This window comes from Hyperoodon ampullatus (genome assembly GCF_949752795.1).
Source record: "Hyperoodon ampullatus genome assembly, chromosome: 11".
Lineage (NCBI taxonomy): Eukaryota > Metazoa > Chordata > Mammalia > Artiodactyla > Ziphiidae > Hyperoodon > Hyperoodon ampullatus.
Window position 1 is genome coordinate 27,237,891 of NC_136924.1, and position 22,981 is coordinate 27,260,871.

General features: G+C 39.2%; 2 protein-coding genes across 2 annotated transcripts in view; one reads left to right on the top strand and one right to left on the bottom strand.

Annotated features, from left to right (window-relative positions):
• The first annotated feature begins 2,212 nt into the window (after positions 1-2,212).
• Positions 2,213-19,517, top strand: TDG (thymine DNA glycosylase). The gene is made up of 10 exons (XM_079715272.1): positions 2,213-2,303; positions 10,323-10,462; positions 12,417-12,658; positions 13,815-13,884; positions 15,507-15,642; positions 15,844-15,926; positions 16,006-16,100; positions 18,076-18,247; positions 18,669-18,794; positions 19,226-19,517. The coding sequence occupies exons 1-10, from the start codon at positions 2,281-2,283 to the stop codon at positions 19,357-19,359; spliced, it is 1,221 nt and encodes a 406-aa protein (XP_079571398.1). The 5' UTR covers positions 2,213-2,280; the 3' UTR covers positions 19,360-19,517.
• Positions 19,518-21,728: 2,211 nt separating this feature from the next.
• Positions 21,729-22,981, bottom strand: part of GLT8D2 (glycosyltransferase 8 domain containing 2) — a gene marked incomplete at both ends in the record, with an annotated part of 30,752 nt that continues 29,499 nt past the window's right edge. The window contains one exon of the mRNA XM_079714890.1: positions 21,729-21,901. Within this exon, the coding sequence (XP_079571016.1) occupies positions 21,729-21,901 (173 nt within the window). The remainder of the gene's footprint in view (positions 21,902-22,981) is intronic.

Here is a 22,981-nt window from a genome sequence, read left to right on the forward strand (position 1 = left end):
ATTTAAATCAGTGGACTTTGAGCAAAGCATATTGTCCTCCATAATGTGGGTGGGCCTCATCCAGTCAGTTGATGGCTTGAACAGAACAAAAAGATCTCCCTGAACAAGAAGGAATTCTCAAGCAGATGGCCTTCTGATTTGAACTGGAGCATTGGTTTTTCCTGGTTCTCCAGCCTGATAGACTTCAAACTTGAGCTGTGGCATCGGTTCACAGGGTTCTCCTGAGAATTAAAAGAATTAATATATACAAAGCACTTACAACAGTGCATGGTACATAGTCAGTAAATGTAAGCTGCTGTATTACCATCATTATTATCATCATTGTTATTGTTATGACTATAACTGTTGTCATCCCTTCTCCTTGTTGCTATGAGCTGTTGGCCTCCAAGGCCCCTATATTCAGCAGAGACACTGGCACATTATTTAACCTTCCTCTTTAACACCTGTCAACAGGACCAACTACATAATTTGCAGACCCCAGTTCAAAGTAAAAATGCAGACCCCTCGTTAAATAATTATTTAAGAATTTCAAGATGGCAGTAGGAGAACATTAAATTAACTAACTATGGGGCCCTTATAAGAGTAGGGCCCTATTCAACTACACAGATCACACACCCATAAAGCTGGCCCTGCCTGCCAGCATCAGAGGCGATTTCCTACCCACTACTCTAGCTTCCTACTTCTTGAGCTTCCCACTAGTAACCTTCACTTCTACTTAATTTTCACAATATGTTTGCCTAATTCATGCATTTAAAAATACATACAGGACAGGGAATTCCCTGGCAGTCCAGTGGTTAGGACCCCTGCACTTCCACTGCAAGGGGCACGGGTTCCATCTCTGGTTGGGAAAACTAAGATCCTGCAAGCCATGACATGGCAAAAAAAAAAAAAAAAACATACAGGAGTACCTCAAAGATGTTGCTTTAAAACTTTTCTGGATTGTGGTCCTGAGTGGTTAGCAAAACCAGAGAGAAAGAAAGGTTGGGCTGTTAATTCATTCACTCAACAAATAATCACTGAATACCGACCATGAGTCAGGTTCTGAGTGACACCTACTTACTAGTAAGCAGAGTATTTGTAGACGTTCTGAAAAGTTTTAAAATGTTATAAGTTTCACTTAAGCAATTCATATAATACAAATCAATATTTCTGTATTTACTCATGAAAGCCCTTTCCTGGAGCCTAGAATGAAGAAGACACAAGTGGCACAGAGCCTCAGCCATTTCCCAGCTCGTGTATTAATGAGTGAGAAATAAACCTTTGTTGCTGTAAACCACTGAGGTTTTGGACTCACAGCATAAAATATGGAAAGCTAACTAATACAGCAGCCATGTGTCCCATCAGGCTAACTAAAGAAACAGAAAAGCCTATTTCCATTAAGAGCTATTTAATGAAGTCCTTGTACAAAAACCAGCGATTAACTTGAGAACTAAAGAAACAAAACCCAGCTTTAACAGCCAAAGAGAATAAAAGAGGTTAGTCCGGAAGGTTGTAACGAGGAGGTGATGATGCTTGAGTGCCATCTACTCTCACAGAGTTTAAACTTTTATATTTTTACATATTAAAAGTAAAGCAGAGAACGGTTTACGTAAAGTTCCACATTTTACAAAGCCGTTTTACAATCACCCTCATTTTACAGATTAGGAAACTGAGGCCCAATATGGTACAGTGGCCAGGACTCCCAGGTTTTCTGATACCAAAGTCTCTGCTTTCTCCTATATCATAGTAATTACTTGGTAATTAATGCAAATCGCTGTTTTTAATCGGAATAAAATTATCCAGGTGGAAAGGCCTGGATAATTGTGATAAGCATAACCGCCCCACCTACATAGCGCCCACAGAGAGGACTTCCCCCAACTCCAGCCACCAGCCCACCACCGAAAAGCCGGGCGGACAAAAGCTTACATCCCTAGAGCGTTCCCCCCTCCCTGCCTTTTTATCCTCCACCTTTCCCGGAAGGCCAAGTGGCAAGCAGAAGAACCAACGAGAGGGGAGAGAACGTGATTGGACTGCCCTGCATCATGTGACAAGCACAGGGCGTGTGATTTGGCTCCGGGCAGACGGAAGCGCCGGACGGAGGGTGGGTCTGGCCTGGGGGGAGGGGGACTAGAAACTTGGGGGAGGAGCTTGAGCGCCAGCTGCTGTCCCAGTTCTGCCAGCAATCGAATCTAGGTGTCTGGTTATTACCGTACCGCAGTACGTGCCTGGGCCGCGGTACTACAGTGTCCGGTCGCTCGCTTGCCGGGCAGAAGTAGCTGCGCGCGCGATCGGCAGCACGGAATGGAAGCGGAGAACGCAGGCAGGTAAGGCCGGGGCGTGGCACCGCCCCTCCCCCCGCGCCCTTCGCCGCGGGGCGGGCCGCGGGCGCGCGCGCGCACGCACGCACGCAGGGGGTCTTTAAGGCCACGGCCCCAGTACAAAGGCCGGGGTCGCGCGTGCGCACTGGCGGCCTGCTCGGGCCGCCCGTTGCATAGGTCCCTCAGCCAGTTTGCTGCTTGCATCTGGGCTCCCCTCTCCAGTCCTTCCCGGCACCTAGCCAGCATTAAAATGCGATAATGAGCAACCAGCAGTCTCCGGTTAGTATTTGTCTCCGGTTACCTTTCTTGGCTACATTTCCCTTCACCCTCCATTACCGTGCAGAGCTGTAAGGATGTAGTATCACACGTGTCACTCCAGGAGTTTTCATTTCAGAGTTGTAGATTTACTGTGTCTTCCTTCCTCAAAGGTGTACGTCAGGGGCACAGGGTAGGTAACATTGCCGCACTAGAGCTCTTGAATTCTGGGGCTAGGAATAACACTCCCAAGAAGTCATCTGAAATTGTGTTCTAGTGGTCTCGGGACTCTCTTAAGAATTTACTTGTAATATGTCCTTTGGGGAGTGTAAGAGGCGTGGAGAGTTTTGCAAAAGCAGAGATCTCGAAATTGGAACCCCAGATGGAAAGCCAAATGAATTAAATATGGTAACAGAGTTTTTAAAAGAAAAAAAAAAGGTTTACATTGGAATACAATAGTGTTAGACCTAATGAAGAATTATCCTGACTTTTTGGCCATTGGGCCCTGAACTTGAGCAAGACACTAAACTTCTCTGGGCCTGTTCATATCTGTGAAATAGGGCGTCTGTGGAATCCAGTTGTGACATGCTGTGAGTCGGCGTTATGTGGAAGGGGTGTGCTTAAGTAACCAACATAGATTGTCTTAGAGTTTAGGGAAGGAGATATATGTAGATAAAGTGCAGACTTCATCCTGACATTATGAATCAAATCCTGAAATAATTCTATTTCTTTCCGTGAAGAACTTTACAAATAAAAGAATTCACCAAAACTTGTGGAAATCACTCTCATCTTTGTGATCTTCAGATCAGAATTGAAACCTGGGTAACACCTTCCATGAAATAAATTACAGTCATCTCTCCATATCCGCGGGAGATTTGCTCCAGGCCCCTCGCGAACACCAAAATCTGGACGCTCAATACCTTAAATAAAATGGCAGAGTCCGGTCGTCCATCATGCCTGTTCCAGAATGCAGATTTGGGGAGGACTGGTTGTTCACATTGTCAGACCTTACTCAGTGCCTTACAGCAAAGTAATAGGTCTCTCTGGTACAATGTTTAGCTCAAAACTGTCTGACTTATATTTGGTCTTAATCCATTGGGTTATAGATCATTTTTTATTTTGATTTGCAAAGCTTTCACCTTGGGAAATATGGAGAATTCTGTGTTAGTACTCTCAGGAGTTTATCCTTGGGCATTCTGAAATGACTCAGGCCCCAGGTAATCCTGAGAAGGTGGTTCTCTATCATCCTTGACTTGGTGCTAATCAAGGAATGGCATGGAACTTTGGGTATAGTGAATTTACTATTTACTTTGGAAGATTAATTTCAAAAAATTCAAAGAAAAAATTCCATAGATATAGATCCCTTTTTTAAAAAAGAGAGAATAGTTCAAGAGTCTAAATAAGTACTTACAGTCTAAACAGAGAGGAAAAAAGGAAGAAGAGGACCAGTATGTTTCTAATGAGCCCAAGCATGAAAAGGACATTTACCAAAGATGGGAAGTAGGATGCCAATTCAAAAGTGACTGGAAACGTGTGACACAGACCACCGAGAATACAGACAGTTAAGATTAACCCTCAGATGAGATTGGGCTTTCTAGAAATGTTAAAGAGACCAAGAACTTTTTTGAGTTAGTGTGGACAATAAGAAGGACAAGAAAGATCTGGGTTTTCTGCCTTGGTCACTGGCATGTTGTTAGTAGATGACAGAAAATATAAGCATTTAGTTCTGATTTTGATGTTTCATTTCATGTTAAGAAAAATGATTGTAGATGGAAAATGGCCGAATGATTGTTAGGTTTAAAGCTCAAGATCAATGAGGTCATTTAAGAGAACTTTTAGCTGCTCTAACAGAAATCATGTTTCCTGATCCAGATGAGTTGTATTTCAAGTGAGAGGCCAGATTACAGCATTCTTTAATAACTTGTAGACAACAGGAGAGGGGCCTAAAGTCTGAAAATAAACACATGGATCCCTTTTATATTCCACAGGTGGAGTCTGTCGTGGAATTTATTGACTTTGATCCTAAATAAAATTTTTACTTCTCAGTGGCTATTGAACATATTTAAAAGGAACTAGTGACCACTAAGCTACAGTATAAGTTCAGAATAAAGCAAGACCTACCAGGCTAGGTTCATTCCCTTTTTGATAATGATACTAGGCTGGACAGCATCAGAAGGTGGATGACAGGGGTACCTAGAATATTTAATCATCCCCTGTTGTCTTTGTTTTCGTTATAACAAATGTATTACATACCAGGCACTGTTTTAAGTGTTTTACATGTGTTAACTAATTTTATTCTCATAATCAGTGAATTAGGTGCTTCTGTCCCCATTTTACAGATGTGGAAGCTGGGACATAAAGAGGTTAAGGAACCTGCCTATAGAACTAGTAAATGGCAGAGCTGAAATTTGAACCCACTTTGTAGTGGGTTTGAAGCAGTGTTGAACACTGCTTTGAAGCAGTGTAGCTTCAAAGTCGGCCTCCCTAACATCTGTACGTTTTGTGGGCAAGGTAAGGATAGACTGGTGGCAGTCCTCTTAGGTGAAATCAAAACTGCTTTACTACTGAGAGTCAAGGCCAGGCTGAAGAGAGGTCTATACTGATGTGCCGTGTAGTCCTACCCCAACTTTTCAGTGTTTCACAGCTTCAAGATGCTGATGGCATGCTGATAAAATATTTGAGTGACCCATGTCTGTGAGGGGTTTGTGGAATTGATAGATTGAGTCAGAATCCAGGTCAATCCCAACTGGCTGGAATGTGAATCACCTGTTACAAAAAGAGGCACAATCCTGTGCTTAAGTATAGATAGAACAGTGCTACAGGTATGAGATAAGGGCACGGTGATAAAGGGCAGTTTTCATTGATGGTAAATTCAGTATGAATCAACAGTATAATGTTGGTGCCAGTAAAGCTAATGTTATGATTTTGTAATATGTCTCCAGAATGAGGAAGTTGATAGCCCTGCTCAGTTTCAGGATGATGAGGCTATGGAGTATTTTTATTTTGTTTTATCCTAAGCACTAGAAAAATGACCAGATAGTGAGGAAACTTGAAATTGTTCTATATGCACAATAGTTAAATGAGTTGGGGTTCTGGCTCATTCTCAGTTTTTTGTGTTTACAGTTTCTAGTAGACCCTGCACAGTAAGTACCCAGTAATGCATGGTGAATACACGCACTTCCACTTAGCAATATTTAATGTAGGCTTTAAATAGTTATAATGTATTCCATCATAATTTATGTAACTAGTCCCTTTTAATTGAGCATTTGGATTATTTAGCATTGATCGTTACTTTGTAAGTATTCAGTGTTGTGTATGCTTGTTTAAATGAAGGTAATAAAATGTTGCTATAGAGTGAATGTTTGTGTCTTTCCAGAACTCATATGTTGAAACCTAACATATGGTTAGGTTATTTGGAGGTGGGGCCTTTGGGAGGTGATTAGGTCATGAGGGCAGAGCCCTCCTAATTGGAATTAGTGCCCTTGTAAAAGAGATCCCAGAGAGATCCCTCACCCCTTCCCCCGTGTGAGGACACAGCAAGAAGTCAACCTAAAATGAACCATAAAGTAGGCCCTCACCAGTCACTAAATCTGCCAGCACTTTGAACTTGGACTTTCCAACCTCCAAAACTGAGAAATAAATGTTTGTTGTTTATAAGCCACTCAGTCTATGGTGTTTTGTATAGCAACCTGAACAAACTAAGACAAATATATTTAGGAAAAAAGCAACTTACATCTTTAAAATAGTAGAAAATAACTGAAGGTTAAAGAAGTTGGAGTCATTCATCTTAGAGAAACCTTAAAGAATTAGTTTTTTGGGTTTTTTATTTGTCTTCATTTTTATTGGAGTATAGTTGCTTTACAGTGTTGTGTTAGTTTCTGCTGTACAGCAAAGTGAATCGGTTATACGTATACATATATCCTTTCTTTTTTAGATTTGCTTCCCATTTAGGTCACCACAGAGCATTGAGTAGAGTTCCCTGTGCTATACAGGAGGTTCTCATTAGTTATCTATTTTATGCATAGTTGTGTATATATGTCAGTTCCACTCTCCCGATTCATCCCACCGCCCCGAGTTAGTTTTTTGAAATGCAGCAAAATCTAAATTAACTGGACTCCTTAGTCAACTCTGTGTGTGTGTGTGCATGTGTGTGCGCACACGCTCGTGCGCACATGCATGCCCGTGTGTGTTTTGAGAAAGACCTTTGGAAAATACACACTTCATCACTTTCAGACAGTGGTAGAAAACCAGTCCTTTGAGCACTGTTGTTCAGGTGCAGGGGGTGTAAATGGAGGCTAGGAGAGAGGAAAGGGTTAACTGCAGGAAAAGGGGAGAGGTGTCCAGAACATTTGTGTGTGGAGACAAACACAAATGATAGGGGAGAAAAGTCAACAAGGGGAAATGAAATCATTTATCATGCTCGTAAGTTTGATATCAGGGAATTATAGAAAATTAAAATGCTTTGGGGTCCGTTCTGAGTCTGGACAGGTTTGGTCTTATTTCCTACACTTTCTCCATGTACGTGGAAATCACGGAATCTCACCGCTCATTTTCATGGGGAGGGAACGGAGGTCCTGAGAGGATGCTAAGTGCTCCTCTGTTGCTGTCTCTAATATAGAGAAAATTATTGTTCATAAACATTGCAGAATTCTGAAGTGGCAGTTATCCTATATAAATATAACAAATGTATTTAGGAAATATTTTCACATTAAGGTTGAAATAGGTTCATGCTGCTTCCAAATTTAACCATTATTAGATAATAGAAAATTTAATTATCCAGAACTCTAGTTTCCTAGCATTCAAGTTCATAAAGGGTTTGGTACAGGTGTAGTGCTGTCTTCTCCGAGTAGTAAGAATGTTGTAGTCCACCCTCTTTCCTTTTTTTTTTTTTTCTTGTGGTACGCGGGCCTCTCACTGCTGTGGCCTCTCCCGTTGCGGAGCACAGGCTCCGGATCCGCAGGCCCAGCGGCCATGGCTCACGGGCCCAGCCGCTCCGCGGCATGTGGGATCTTCCCGGACCGGGGCACGAACCCGCGTCCCCTGCATTGGCAGGCGGACTCTCAACCACTGCGCCACCAAGGAAGCCCTCCTCTTTTGTTCCGGCTGTTAGGAAGCTGTTAAGATAATCAAGCTAAATTGAATGCTCAAAAATAGTACATTACCTCAGAATTTATACATTCTATTTTTCATAGCTTTCTCTATTTCTTTTCTAATTAAACTTACTGTAAAGTGCCAGGGATAATTTTAGAAAGATTAAGAGACGCATCCATATTATAGCCAAGTTTCTGGATTTTAAAAAAAAAAATTGATGCATATCTCTTAAAATAAGACCACATTTTCTCTTACATATTTTTCACTTTTTCTTCAGCCAGCTGAATTCTGAAATTTTGGTTTTCAGTTTCTGAAAGTTAGAATTTAATGACCCCTAAATATGCTAAAGGAGCCACATTTTGGAAATTCATTTTTTTTAAGTTCAGAATCCTTTTGTAATGGGAATGGTGTTTCTCTTGTTTTTATATTTTTAAGAGTGGATTTTTGTGAAGTGCTCAAAATGGGACAGATATGTGAAATTTTGAGAGCCGTAACAATAAACATGGGGGAGAGTGAGACGCTGCCTTCCTGACAATGCGACACTCACTTATTGTGACCACATGAGTTTTCTTTTATATATTCTAGCTGAAAGGGGCCATTAGATCTCAGGAAACCATCACTGGCCACAGTCCGAAGTTACAGTGCATTTTACTGGAATTTCCAAGGGTAGCCACATGAGATCTCTCGACTAACCTACCTATATATCCAGCTCCTCGTTAGCATATCTCAGTCATAAACACAGCCAGTATTTGGACAATTTATCCAAAAGTGCTATGAATATTATTAAAGAAAAGTGTGAAAAAAGAGAACATTTGACTTTGTGCCAGGCAAGGTTTAAGCCCTTTGCTTCTTTTCAATTTTACAACTTAACTTCTAGTCCTTCTCTACATACTTTCTCCATGAGCAGCCTTAGCTCACAATGTTATTTTGTATTCTTTTCCACTTTTTATATATTAAACATTTTCTGTGCTTTTACATATCAATAATTTTTAGTAGCTGCATAGTAGACTCATGTTAATGTACTATAGTTTACTAAATCATTGTATTGTCTTTATTTTTTCATATAATTTGAAAACAATGTATTTAAAGAAATAAAACTCTTCAGATATATAGTTTAATATCTTTCTCACTAATTCTTCATCTTTTCTTTACCATCTTACCCTTAAAGATAGCTTGAAGCTAAAATGCTTCGCCATTGTTTTGTCCATTGAGATTGGGCTCCTGTTTTTCTTTGATCCTCCAGTGTTCTAGCCTAGCCACCCACAGGTAGTTTGTAACCCCGTGTCTGCCTGGGCCATTTAAGTTTATCCTGGGGAATGTTTTAGTTTGCCTTCTTTTTTTAAGAACCAAGTTATTAAGGTATGATTTACATGTTGTAAAGTTCATGCATTTACCGTGTACTGGTTTGCCTTTTTAACCTCAGCTTTCTGAGCACCCTGTTTTCTTTGTCCACACATCACAGAAAAAGAAACTATTAAGCTTGCCACAGAAAACATGGCTTTTCTCTCCAAATGGTAAATGGTGCTTATCCATTTTATTTCCTAGTGTTTTTCTTCCTTCTGCATATTTAATGGCATTTTTTTGGCATCAGCTGTAACTCAGGTTTCATAAAATGTGGGTTTACTTCCCTAGCTTTGTGCTGATAGCAACAGCTTGGGGTAGTGGTTTATAGTCACCAGAAATATTTTTAGCATTTGTTTTCTGTGAAGGCCTGTGTTCCTTACATTGAACAGAACACTTTGAACAGAGTTTAAATCATGTTCAGAAGAGAGGTTTAGAGAAGTCTTTTCCATAAATTCACAGATATTTATGGAGATATCCATTTCTAGTCCTCATTTAGTGGCAAAAAAACCCCAGCAACCGTTAAAAAAAACAAATCCAATGAATACATAAGTAAACAGGCAAGTAAATCAAAAGAGAACCTTAAGTTCTTAAGGAATGGGGAGATGTTGGTCAAAGGGCACAAACCTCAAGTTACAAGATTAACAGGTTCTGGGGATCTAATGTACAGCATGGTGATTATAACGAATAATGCTGAAGAATATACTTGAAAGTTGCTGAGAGCAGATCTGAAATGTTCTTACCACAAGAAAGAAATGGTAATTATGTGCCCCGGTGGAAGTGTTAGCTAAGGCTATGGTGGTAATCATTTTGCAGTATATGTGTGTCAGATCAACACTGTTGTACACCTTAAACTTACACAATGTTACATGTCAACTATATCTCAATAAAACTGAAAAAAAAAATTTAAATTGCAGGGGATCTTTGTGACAAGAAGATTAAATACTGAAGGTAGGAATACAAATTATTTTTGTGGGTATTTCAACCCTGTATGAGCTGGTGTGCCTTTCAACTGTCTACTAGAAGATTCCCGTGATCTTATTTCAGGGAAGTACAGGCTTACCTGACAGGACTGGTAAGCTTTACTGATGACACATTTTGTCATTAAAACAGTGTGAAAGTTAATTATAGATGGTTAGTAGGCACCCAGTAAAGGATGGGTAAATGTGTACATATGGGAAGAGATCTTCTTCCTCTCTTTGCTTCTGTTGTCAACTCTAAATAAACACTATAATCTGGTTACAAATATTTGGATCCTGACGGTTTTTTAGAGCTGATCATTTAACCTTACATTTGGGTAATTTTGTCTTCTTATCTTATCCTTAATTGTTCTTTCAGCTGTTCCCTTCAGCAAGCGCAAGCTTTTTATACATTTCCATTCCAACAAATGATGGCTGAAGTTCCTATGGCAGTTATGAATGAACAAGAAATGCCAGAAGAAGTTCCAGCCCCAGCTCCTGCTCAGGAACCCACACAAGGTAGTTTTCACCAGGATACTTCGGAAAATTAGCTACTGCATTAGCCAACATATTTAAGAAAGGGTTTAATGATGAATTTTAACTCTGTTTTTGTATTAAAAAATTTAATCCACTTTTTAAGTACTTAATAAGCGCCAGGCACTGTGATAGGTTTGGGGGAATAAAAGAACATGGATCCTGCCCTCAAATATCTCCTAATCTAGTCAACATGGAACTCCTCTGTATGCTAAGTGCTGCAGAGGGGCACAGGATGCTGCGGGGCTGGCACCTAACTTGGACTGAGGTTCAGAGGCAGCTTCCCAGAGCTCTGAAATTCAGCAGCGAGGGAGTAGCACATGAAGCACATGACAAATGGGTTGGGGAAAATTCCAGGCCAAGGGAGCAGTGTGCACCGAACCACAGACATGAAGAAGCATGACACAGTTGAAAAACTGTGATTCTGTGTTATTGGAGTCTGGAGTATAGCAAAGAAATGGTGAGAGGTGAGGCTGGATTAGGGGTCAGTTGAGGCTTCTTGTTTAACCTAAAGAATGTGTTCTATTCTGAAGGCGACAGGAAGCTGTTGAGAGAATGGAGTTAGAGGGGGACTTAAATAGATGGATATTTTAATATCATAGAGGATAGACTATAATAGAGATATATCATAATATGTATCAAATAATAATAATGTATATGATAATATGGTAGAGAGCAGGGCAGAACTGGGAGGCGAGGCCATGGTTCATGGATTTCTTGTGGGAGGTGAGGGAGAAAGAGGTACCATTCTCCAAGACAGGGAATTAGAAGAGAGGAGTACAGCTTTGGGGGTGGATGGTGGAGAGGGTAACGATTCTCCTCAGTGTAGCAGTACGGTGTAAGGAATGTGCTCAGAGTTTCAGTTTATGGTTGCAGGAGCACATCTAACTCCACTGCATTGGAGATCCACCCTGCCCTCGACTCTTCTATCTTTCCGGGCAGGGAGCACTAGGACTTCTCCAGCCACCAGCCGATGGAGGTGGACCCCTTGGCATAGGGAGTGGCTGAAGCAGTGTGAGGAGGAGAAGAGAGGACGGATGGGAGGCTCAGTTGAGGAAACGCCAAATAGTAGCGGAATGGGATAGGGGCCCGAGAATGAAGTGCCACGTTAAAGAGTTACGGATGACAAAATCAAGACTTCCTTTGGGTAATTTTATGTCGCTGGTGCTTGTCCACAGGTAATTTTCCCCCAAGGAACATTTGGCATTGTCTGGAGATACTTTTGATTGCCATGACTGGCAGGGTGCTACTGGCACCTAGTGGGTAGAGGCCCCAGTTGCTGTTAAACATACTTGAATGTACAGGACAGGCCCTCACAGCCCCAAATCGTTCAGCCTAAAATGTCAGTAGGGCCAAGATTGAGAAACTCTGCTTGAGGTCCTGAGATCAGAGCCCTAGTCTTACCTTTTGACAAGTACTGCCAGCCCAGAGAGTTCATCCCCAGCATATCTCAATTCACCTCTTCGACTGTGTGGGGAACAGAATATACGCTCAGTCCCTGAAACAAGCCCACAAGCCATTTGAGTTCTGCTGGAAATTACAGGGAAACTGAATTAAAATGTTTCCCTTCCTCCCTGTTTTTCTATTTATTCTTTCATTTGTTGACTTAACTATTTATGTATTTACATTTAGAATTCTTATAAAATGGTACATAGATACTTTGCATCCCTGGGGAGGCCAAGATGCCAGGTAATATTGTGTGGAAATTCAATCTATGATTATAAAGGACGTTTCATCCCAAGAACAGCTAGCAGAGGAAGGAGGGTGGGGTTGAGGCCACATAGACCCAGAAGGGAGGGGGAGGTATTGCAGAGGAGAGTGATGTTGGGAAATAAAAAAGTAGAAAGGATGTTGATGGGGTGACTTTTCTGGGAAAGCTGCATAAAGCTTGTAAGTTAAGTTTTTTTGCATCTACGTCTTGGAAATCATTGTGTTTCAGAGACTCCAAGAGGAAGGAAAAGAAAACCCAGAACAACAGAACCAAAAACACCAGTGGAACCCAAAAAACCCGCTGAAACCAAAAAATCTGGCAAGTCCACAAAATCAAAAGAAAAGCAAGAAAAAATTACAGACACATTTAAAGTGAAAAGAAAAGTAGACCGGTTCAATGGTGTTTCAGAAGCTGAACTTTTGACCAAGACTCTACCGGACATTTTGACCTTCAATCTGGACATTGTGATTGTAAGGATATTTGTTCTCCTTTGGTTTTATAAATAGCATTAGTGGATTAACTTTACTTAACCATATCCTTGCAAATAGCATTTTGCTGAAAAGAGCCATTTCTAAGATCCTCTTGGTAGTAAATGGAGTCACCTTCTTAAGGTTGTATTGTATGGGTGAGTTTAAGAGGGTGGGCTCACGGGGCAGGGCTGTCTGCTTTCACATCCTGCCACGTGGGTATGACCACGGACAAGCCTGAACCTTCCTAAACACCAGTTTCCTCATTGGTGAAGCAGGGGCGATGACAGGATGAAGGTGGATCCTTTGGCATAGGGATTGCAATTACATAAAATAATCCACGTGACTCACTTAGGATGCATGACACCTGTGGGTCCTCCATAAATGATAACACTGATTTTGAACTTTGATTTTTGTCACTAACTGTAAGCAACATCAGCATGGAAACAACTGTGTAGATGATGTGGAGTCAGCTGCTTGTTGGGAGCTGAGAAGCAGACTTGTGGCTGGACCTGGGCTCAGGTTGATTGATTGCTCCAGCTCCTCTCTCTTTCCAGCCCAGCTGGGGTGAGGCTGCTGGGGATATGAGGGAGTCAAACTGGTTTTTAAAAACAACACCAAAACTTTTAATATAAAGGAAATCTCTTTCCTCAAAATGGAATACTTTGTTCAGGTCAAGAGTTGGTCCTTGATAAAGCAATAGCTTCTGATGCTGGATTAGATTTTTATTTTAATCAATTCAGTTTTTTTTTTTTTTAAGGAATTTTGCTTTTTTTTTTTTTATTTTATTCATTCATTTATTTATGGCTGTGTTGGCTCTTCGTTTCTGTGTGAGGGCTTTCTCTAGTTGCGGCAAGTGGGGGCCACTCCTCATCGCGGTGCGCGGGCCTCTCACTATCGCGGCCTCTCGTTGCGGAGCACAGGCTCCAGACGCGCAGGCTCAGTATTTGTGGCTCACGGGGCTAGTTGCTCTGCGGCATGTGGGATCTTCCCAGACCAGGGCTCGAACCCGTGTCCCCTGCATTGGCAGGCAGATTCTCAACCACTGTGCCACCAGGGAAGCCCAATCAATTAAGTTTTATCCACCACTCCTCCATGGAAGCCCTAAGACTTAAGCCTACTTTTCAAGACTAAAATGTACAAACATTTTGTTTTGTAGATTGGCATAAACCCAGGACTAATGGCTGCTTACAAAGGGCATCATTACCCTGGACCTGGAAACCATTTTTGTAAGTGGTTACCTTTTTTATTTATTTTTTTTATTTTTAAAAATATTTATTTATTTGGCTGCATCAGGTCTTAGTTGTAGCACACGGGGTCTTCGTTGTCGCATGTGGGATCTTCGCTGTGGCATGCGAACCTTAGTTGCAGCATGTGGGATCTAGTTCCCTGACCAGGGAAAGGCCCCCTGCATTGGGAGCATGGAGTCTTAGCCACTGGACCACCAGGGAAGTCCCTGTGGCTACCTTTTTTAATATTTTACTTTTAAACTAGATATTCTTGTTAATAGTTTGGGTCTTGTGTTTTGTTTGTTTGTATTTTTGCAGTACGCAGGCCTCTCACCGTTGTGGCCTCTCCCGTTGCGGAGCACAGGCTCTGGACGCGCAGGCTCAGCGGCCATGGCTCACGGGCCCAGCCGCTCTGCGGCATGTGGGATCTTCCCAGACCGGGGCACGAACCCGTGTCCCCTGCATCGGCAGGCAGACTCTCAACCACTGCACCACCAGGGAAGCCCTGGGTCTTGTTTTTTTAAACCAAATTGTGTTTTTTAAAAAGAAACTATATGGTTGAGTAGATATAATACATCTTTTCTATGTGTTTTTACACAAAAATAAAAGGTTTGAAATGATCTGGCGCTGTTAACATTTTGGTGTATAAGCGTGGAGGGGCATGAGAAAGGAGTACTTTCTCTTTTGTCTGAGTTGTTTTCAGTGAGTTTTAACACCTTTTTTAAAATGATTTTTCTTTTTTGTTACTATTCTTTTATCTACAGAATAGTAGCAATAGTACATCATTGTCCAGTACAGACAGAATACTTACCTTTCCAGGTTTCTGCTCATCTTATTTCCTAGGAGAAATGAAATGCATTGGCAATCAAGCTGTAGTAGTTAAGAGAGACTCTGATTGGAGACATTCTCCACAGATGCTTTGTATCTAGCAGAAATTAGTGTTGAAGACCCTCATACTAGTAGAGTGAGTTTTAAAACCAAGTATAACTCCTGTTGTATTGTCCTATATATAAATCGTCTTATCTATTATAACACTGCCTAATAGACAAGGCCTGCAGTAGACAATCAGGAAACACTAGCTGATTAAGTAAACAGCATTAAAAACCTTTACGACAAATTATAGTAATGTATTTTTGGAACTAATAACATGTTGTCTCCATTATTTGAAAACAAAATTTCTAGAGAAGTTTGAACTTTTCGTTTTCTCCACTGTCAAGATGTTTAAATGCCCTGAGTCCATTGGTATATGTTTATCTGTTTAGGGTTTTCCAGGGGCAAGTGGTGGTACTTCCAATTATTAAAAAGCTAAACAGTGTCGAAGTTTACTACACTGACTACCTGTGTACTCAACAAGCATTTACTTTGACCCTCTGTAAAAAGGAGATAAATAATAGTAATATTTCATAGTTATGACAATTAAATGAGGTAATCCATGTGAAGGACTTAGCACAGTACCCAGCCCATAGTAATTGCTTGGTATGGTATTTGACCTATGTTATAATTTTTTAAATATCCGAAATCTTTTTTTTTTTTTTTAATTTCAAGAGTAGACCCACATCAATACATGGGACAGAAAAACCTTTGACCTTCTACAGAAATAAACTGAACTTTCTTTTTCACAGGGAAGTGTCTGTTTATGTCAGGGCTGAGTGAGGTCCAACTGAATCACATGGATGATCACACTTTACCAGGAAAATATGGTATTGGATTCACCAATATGGTGGAAAGGACAACACCAGGCAGCAAGGATATTTCCAGGTGATTGCATAACATTCGGTTTTATAGGTTGGAACCTTGGTCATGCTGGGAGCCTCACGTACTCTAGGAGCATCCTATGTATCTAGTTTAAGCTGAGCTTAACAGTTATATGACTTGATCTTTTATAGAAAGCTATCTGAATTTAGCATATTATAAATATTGCCATATTTATATTTTGACTACTTTTTAATTCGATTTTAGTAAAGAATTTCGTGAAGGAGGACGTATTCTAGTGCAGAAATTACAGAAATATCAGCCACGAATAGCAGTGTTTAATGGAAAATGTAAGATTTACTTTTAAATTTTATCTTTTTTCTTTGCTAACATTATGGGCAATGTAAATATGCTTGTATTTCATTTTAGGTATTTATGACATTTTTAGTAAGGAAGTTTTTGGAGTAAAAGTTAAGAACTTAGAATTTGGACTTCAACCGCATAAGATCCCAGACACAGAAACTGTAAGTCCTTAAAACTACATTTGTAAGTCAACTAAATATGAATTTTCTCTAGCTAGTTTCCCCTTTTTATTTGTTCTGCCCATTTTTAATTTATGCCGTGAAAAAAAACCACTGTATTTTGTGGAATAATATCAACTTGAAGTAATAGTTGCAAATTAATTCAGATACTGTTATAGTTTTATTAGAAAAAGAAACATTTGTCAGATAAATGTCTTTATGACATTATGTTAGTTATGTTATTTGGCTAAAATATCAAGAGGAGCTGGCTCACAAGCTCATTCGAAATATATTTAATGGCATATTCTTATCAAATTCAAGTGGGTTAGCCCTTATTCAGTTGTGACTTTATACATAAAGGCATCATGAAATAACACATTGGTTTTCAAACTCTATAATTTCTGTGGAGTTTCTGCAGACATTTGATTCAAAGTTTGCTTCTTAAATATAGTTTTAAGTTTTGTTTACAACTTTTAAAATAAAAATACACATGCACAGACCTCTGTGTTATAGACAGCATTTTAAATGACGAGAAGCCAACGTGCTGACAAGTTTTTGTGGAGACCTCAGAATAAAGTTTCTGCCACCAATATATATTTTAACTTCTTTTTAAATTTCTTCTGTTTTTAACAAATATGTGATTGATAAAGTAGGTTGTAGCACTGGTCATTCTTTAAATTGAGGCCTACCCTTGTCTACTTGGGTAAAATTGTACAGATGAGTTCACTACTTCCTATAAAGTACTGCATTATTGTCCCTTAAATGCCAGATGAGGCTCAGGTATGTCTCTTGGATGTGTGATCATAGTAGTGCAATAATAAGTGAACCTGAATCATATCAAGATAGGTAGTTTTAGCTCTTACAAAGATCTGTGAGTGCATTTATCTTATAAAATTTATTCTTTATCATGAAGTATTCAGAGTTATTGATGATATTAGTGATCCAGCTTTGAAAAAATCTACTTTTTCAAGTTTCTGTATCACTTTAATTGAAGACTATCTTGAGCTTGGAAAATGTGCTATTACAAAACCTGGTAGCATTTGCACCTGCACATCTTTCTGAATCAGGATTTTCTAAATGTTGCATAAACAAAACGAAAGTCAATAACGGTTTGGTTTTTTTTCTGTAATATTTGGTATAGAGGCCAATTTAAAAATTGTAAAAAATTGCAACTGGAAAGTCCAAAATTCAGCAGCCTCACTCTTTTATATAAGATATATACATCCTGATATATTTTATGCTCTGTGAAGGACAATTTGTCATCGTCATCCAAAATGATAAATGCAAATATCTTTCTTCCTAGCCATTCCACTTCTAGGAATTTATCTAACAGGTAAACTCACACATATTCAAAATTAAATATATACAAGGTTTTTCACTACCGCTTATAATATTAAAAGATTGGAAACAACCTAAATGCCCACAGGTGGGCTCTGGTTAAATTATGAAACTACTACACAGCTATACAAAAGGAAGCTTATTTTACTCTGATATAGATACCTGATACAGAATTATCTTTGAGATACATTGTTGAGTAAAAAAAGCAGGGTGCAGGATAGGGAATAGAGAATGTTACCATTTGTGTGTTTTTAAAAGGGGGGAGGGAGAGTACATGTATCAGATACGTTTATTTGATTATATATTCATGGAAAACCTCTGGAACTAGCAATTGATTGCCCTTGGAAAAGAGAGCTAGGTGGATAGAAACAGAATTTGGAGGAAAGACTTTTCATTGTATACTTACATGTCATTTTGTACGAACACTGGAGGAGGCGGGAAGCCTCATTGTTTTTGATTTATTGACTTTGTACTAAGTAAATATTACAAATTTGAACTCAAACACAGCTACTTTTATTGATTTTGCATATATTTATATAAGTATCAAGTTATTAACCGAAAGACAGATTTTCTAACCTCAAGATGAGTGGATTCAATAGAAATGTAAGACTTCTATAACTACAAAATGTTATGATTCTAGCTCTGCTATGTTATGCCATCATCCAGTGCAAGATGTGCTCAGTTTCCTCGAGCCCAGGACAAAGTTCATTACTACATTAAGCTGAAAGACTTAAGAGATCAGTTGAAAGGCATTGAGCGAAACACAGAAGTCCAAGAGGTGCAATATACATTTGACCTGCGGCTAGCCCAAGGTATGTTACCACTATCACCCCTGTTGTTCGTTTCATGTGTATCTACATTATAGAAAGTATGCTGTGAATTTTAAATTAAGCAGGAGAAAAGAAAACAATTATATTGGCAGCCAGAGTGCTCTGATAACAGGTGTTAGTCACTATTAAAATCCTTTTCCCAAGGACTTCCTGTCTCATCTGGGTGCTCCTGCAGATGTCTAGGAGCCAAGAAACAGTGCAGCTCACCTCAAATTAAATCTAATAGATTTTGACAGCTTTTATGAGTTAATTTGGTTTATGTTACAAAGAGTTTAAAGCGAAAGTTGTGTCTCAGATGTGACATTCAAGAAAAAGATTTGTTCACGATAATCTTTTTTGAATAAAGCTATCTTCAAAATTGTTATACAAAATCAGTTTTAAATCCCTTTTACCCTTCTCACAGAGGATGCAAAGAAGATGGCAGTGAAGGAAGAAAAGTATGATCCGGGTTATGAAGCAGCGTACGGTGGTGCTTATAGTGAAAATCCGTGCAGTAGTGAACTTTGCGGCTTCTCTTCAGATGGGCTGAGTATGTCCCCTCCATCTGTTTATTTCTTTCAAAGACTTGGTTTTGCCAGGATTGGGGAAAGAAGTTTTTTTAGAGAGAGTAAATTCCTGAAGAATGGGAACGGAAATACAAAAATCTATTTAGTGACTTAGAGTGAAAATTCGATTGTTATTTGGTGTTTAACTTCACAAGCTTTTACAGCTCATTTTCTTTAAGTCACTGACTCTAAGTCATCCTAAGTGCATTTCCCTCCTTGAATAACAAATGAGGATTTATCAGTCCATATCTTAAAATAGAATAGAAATTTACAATTGTATTCAAGAAGCTTGCTTAACTATTTTAATAACAGCTCTCCTTCACTGGACTGTTAAAATCTCCTAATTGATCATTTAAAGCTTTCAAATAGAATAAACTAACATTCTTCCCCCCTTCCACCCCACCCCTCCCGCCAGCAGCTGACAGTGGAGGATCAACTTTCAGTGACATTCCAAATGGGCAGTGGATGACCCAGTCATTTACAGACCAGATTCCTTCCTTTAATAATCACTGTGGGATGCAAGAACAGGAAGAAGGAAACCATGCTTAAGAATGGTGTTTCTCAGCCCTGCTTAAATGCTGCAGTTTTAATGCAGTTGTCAAGAAGTGGCCCTCTTGACACCACCTCAAAGTGGTTTGTTAACTGAAGTATTTTATTCATATTTTACTCTGGTGATGTAATCATGGTACAGTAGAACTACTTACGGACATAAGTACTTTGGAAGGAGAAAGTAGAGTTTTTTGTGTATGAGTTTTTGTATTGGAATTAATCTTCATTCCAGCTTTTTATAAACTATCTTTCATTTATGAAGAAATTGATTTTCTTTCGGGAGTCACTTTTAACCTGTAATTTAAAAATGAAAGAGTCTGCATATTTACACTTGATTATTAACTGTGCATAAACTTAGACGCACTGTTATCCCTTTCCTGCGTAAGAAGGGCATGCTGATGATAAGATTCCCACTGGTAAAGAGGCAAATGTGCTGATTTTCATCTGTGAGGGTTGGTAGTTTTTAGTGGTGTCTGATGGGCTTCCTGAGTTCTATTCACACTCAGACCTCCTTGCTTTACCAGTGGTGAGCGTCTGTGAGAGTTGCTTGGTAGTAGAGTTGGAGAGTATGGCCTTGCAGCAGCAAGGCTAACCCGGCCTTACATGTCAGGGCCATGAGCCCTGGCTTTAGCCCTCTCACCCCCATGTGCTGGTCCTCTAGTAGGCAGAAACTATTCTGCTAGGATGGTTAAGTTCCAGAGAGTGCAGAAGAGCTTTTAAATTTTGCTACTTCATCTGTGTTTTACTTGAGAGACATACATTTGATAGGGAAGGAACTGAATGTCTCTCTCAGTATCTATCACCAAATTTTATCCTCCTTGGCTCTAAGCATGTAACATGGAAATGATGAGAAATGAACTTTCAGACTGAGTAACAAGATGCTGGAGGTGTTTGATAATCTTATTTAAACTGGTGCTTTATGTACATGAGATGTACTAAAATAAATAATACAGGATTTTTCTTGCTAGGTAAATTGAATAAGCCAGTAATTTAAAAAAATTATTTCTCTTCATCATTGCTATTTGTTACTATGGACTAAGTGAACCTCACGGCCAGGTTATTTTGAGGTAATGTACCTTTGTGATTTTCTAATGCATTTTCCATGGTGCTACAAATAGTCCAGACTACTAGGCCTGGTGGATATCAAAGCTGGGTATTCAGAAATGCCAGTTGCATTTACTCCTGATCACTTCGGAATATTCTGATTTTATACCTACCCAGGGAGCATGCTGTTTCTTGATATGAAAATATTTATGAGGTTTTGTTTTTTTTCTAAAAGGTTATGTAGCCTGTTTTTTTTGTAATAAGAGATACAAATTATTGTTGTGAATCTTACCATACTTTTGTAGCTGTAGCTATGATGGATTTTATTTTTCCTTTAGTCTAGGTAAAGCTGTGTAAAAGTCATTCGTGTTATTTAAATCACGTTCTGTACTGCTGTTTACATGGATGTTTTGTGCAGGTGCTTTGAAGTGCCTTGCATCAGGGATTAGGAACAATTTAATTATTTTTTCCTGGGACTCTGTAAAGCATGTAACTAGGTATTGCTTTGGTTTTTAACAAGTACAGCCTTACGTAGATTTTTTTTTTTTGAGTGGAGAAAATACCTTTTAAATTATGATGGACACGCACTAGAGAATGAGTTTGAAGATTTTTTTCAAGCATACAATAATGGTGTTTTTCATTAAATATGACAGATGAACAGTAAATGTTGATATACCCTATACACAACAATATGAGACTTTTTCATTAAATAATATTTAAAAAGTTTTTAAATTCATTTAAAAATCTGATGGTTTTTACAATAAAAAATATTGAAGATGATTATCCTTAAGTTGCATTGTTTTCTTTAGCAAGACTTGTATTCTTTCCCCTTGTTAACCTGAGATCAGTTTGTCTTCTACTATATTTAACATGTAGAATAATATATAATGAAAATCATTAAAAATCTATGAACATTTTATTTTTTCAGACATTTCATGTTTTAAATGTAATATATTGTTCTACCCAAGACAAGACTGACAACCTGTTAAAAAATATCTACATGTGAAAAATACATTTAGAAATTTTTAAAATTTGTGGCTATAATTTCACTCAGAGTTAAGCAAATTGATTGCTGAAATCTATCTGGGTTTATTTCTTCCCAATAGCATGTTTCACTCACATTATCTTCTATAATTGCCACTTGTACTTAAGGAAGTAAATCAATACCTATATGATTCAAGGTACTATTTGTACACAGTAGGGTTTTTTGTTTTTGTGGATCATTTGTATCAAAGGTACTGTTCACAGAGAACAGTGGTATAGTAGGCTACAAATGGACAATTCCACATTATTTATACAGGAAATGTTTAAAATGTCGTGTTATATCAGCTGTTGGGATGATGGAGTTTAAATATCCCTGCAGGGTCAGGAACAAACCAGCTCTCCCATAAGTCGTTGTGAACACTAGGGAAGTCCCAAGGTTTATGTCTTCCATTCCAGTGGAGTAGTTTTGCTTCCTGCAGAAAATGCTCCGAATATCTGGTGTCTGGATTCCAGCCTTCATTGTGTTTAGAGGAAAGTAATAGGTTTGTTAGGAAATTAAAATTTTATATTAAAAATTCAATACAAGCTCATCATAAAAAAAAAAAGAGAAATCAGACAAATCAATGGGTATGCAATGAAGAATTTACCACCTACCCTAATTTTCCAAAATAGCCACTGTTAAAGAGTTTCTCGTGAAATTCTTCCAGTAATGTTCTACGTGTATACCTGTGTGTGTGTGTGTGTGTGTGTGTGTGTGTGTGTGTGTGTGTGTGTGTGTGTGTATTTTGTACCTTGCCTTTTAAAATTACTGTCTTGGAAAACTTTGCACAGCAGCACACGTGAATTCACTGAATCTTTTTTTTTTTTTTTTTTTTTTACGGTACACGGGCCTCTCACTGTTGTGGCCTCTCCCGTTGCGGAGCACAGGCTCCGGACACGCAGGCTCAGCGGCCATGGCCCACGGGCCCAGCCGCTCCGCGGCATGCGGGATCCTCCCGGACTGGGGCACGAACCCGTGTCCCCTGCATCGGCAGGCGGACTCTCAACCACTGCGCCACCAGGGAAGCCCCACTGAATCATTTTTAATGACTGCATAGAATGGATATATGACTGTTGAGTGAGTTTCTTATGAAGGACATTTAGGCTGTTTCTATCCCTTCACAAGCATAAACAGTGCTACAATGAACAGTCTTCTATGCATATCTTGTACAGATAATACCTGTAGGATAAAATCTTGTATATGGAACTGCTCGATTGAAGGGTCTGTGCCTTATAAATTTTGATAAGAGATTGTCAAATTGCCCCCCAAAGACTTTGTATTAATTTCCCTCCCACCCAGAGTTTATAGTTCTTGTTTCTCTGCATTTTCCGTCCTTAATATGGCAGCATTTTCTTTTAAACAGTCTTGTGTTTACCCTATAAAATGTGACTTGAGAATGAGATCTCCTTTTTAACAAACAGCTGCCTCCATTTGAATATTACTCTCCTCATAAGTAATCGCTTAGAGACTACACATTTACCTTGATATTGCTATTGATCAGAATATTTTTAGAATATCTCTTCCAGAAGTACATTAAGATCTTGTGAATATAAA

Excerpts from the sequence above, each read along its gene's own strand:
- TDG (XM_079715272.1), top strand. The coding sequence starts at position 2,281 with ATGGAAGCGGAGAACGCAGGCAG. Across the intron at positions 2,304-10,322 it reads GAAGCGGAGAACGCAGGCAG|CTGTTCCCTTCAGCAAGCGC; the intron begins GTAAGGCCGGGG and ends TTGTTCTTTCAG. Across the intron at positions 15,643-15,843 it reads GGCAGCAAGGATATTTCCAG|TAAAGAATTTCGTGAAGGAG; the intron begins GTGATTGCATAA and ends ATTCGATTTTAG.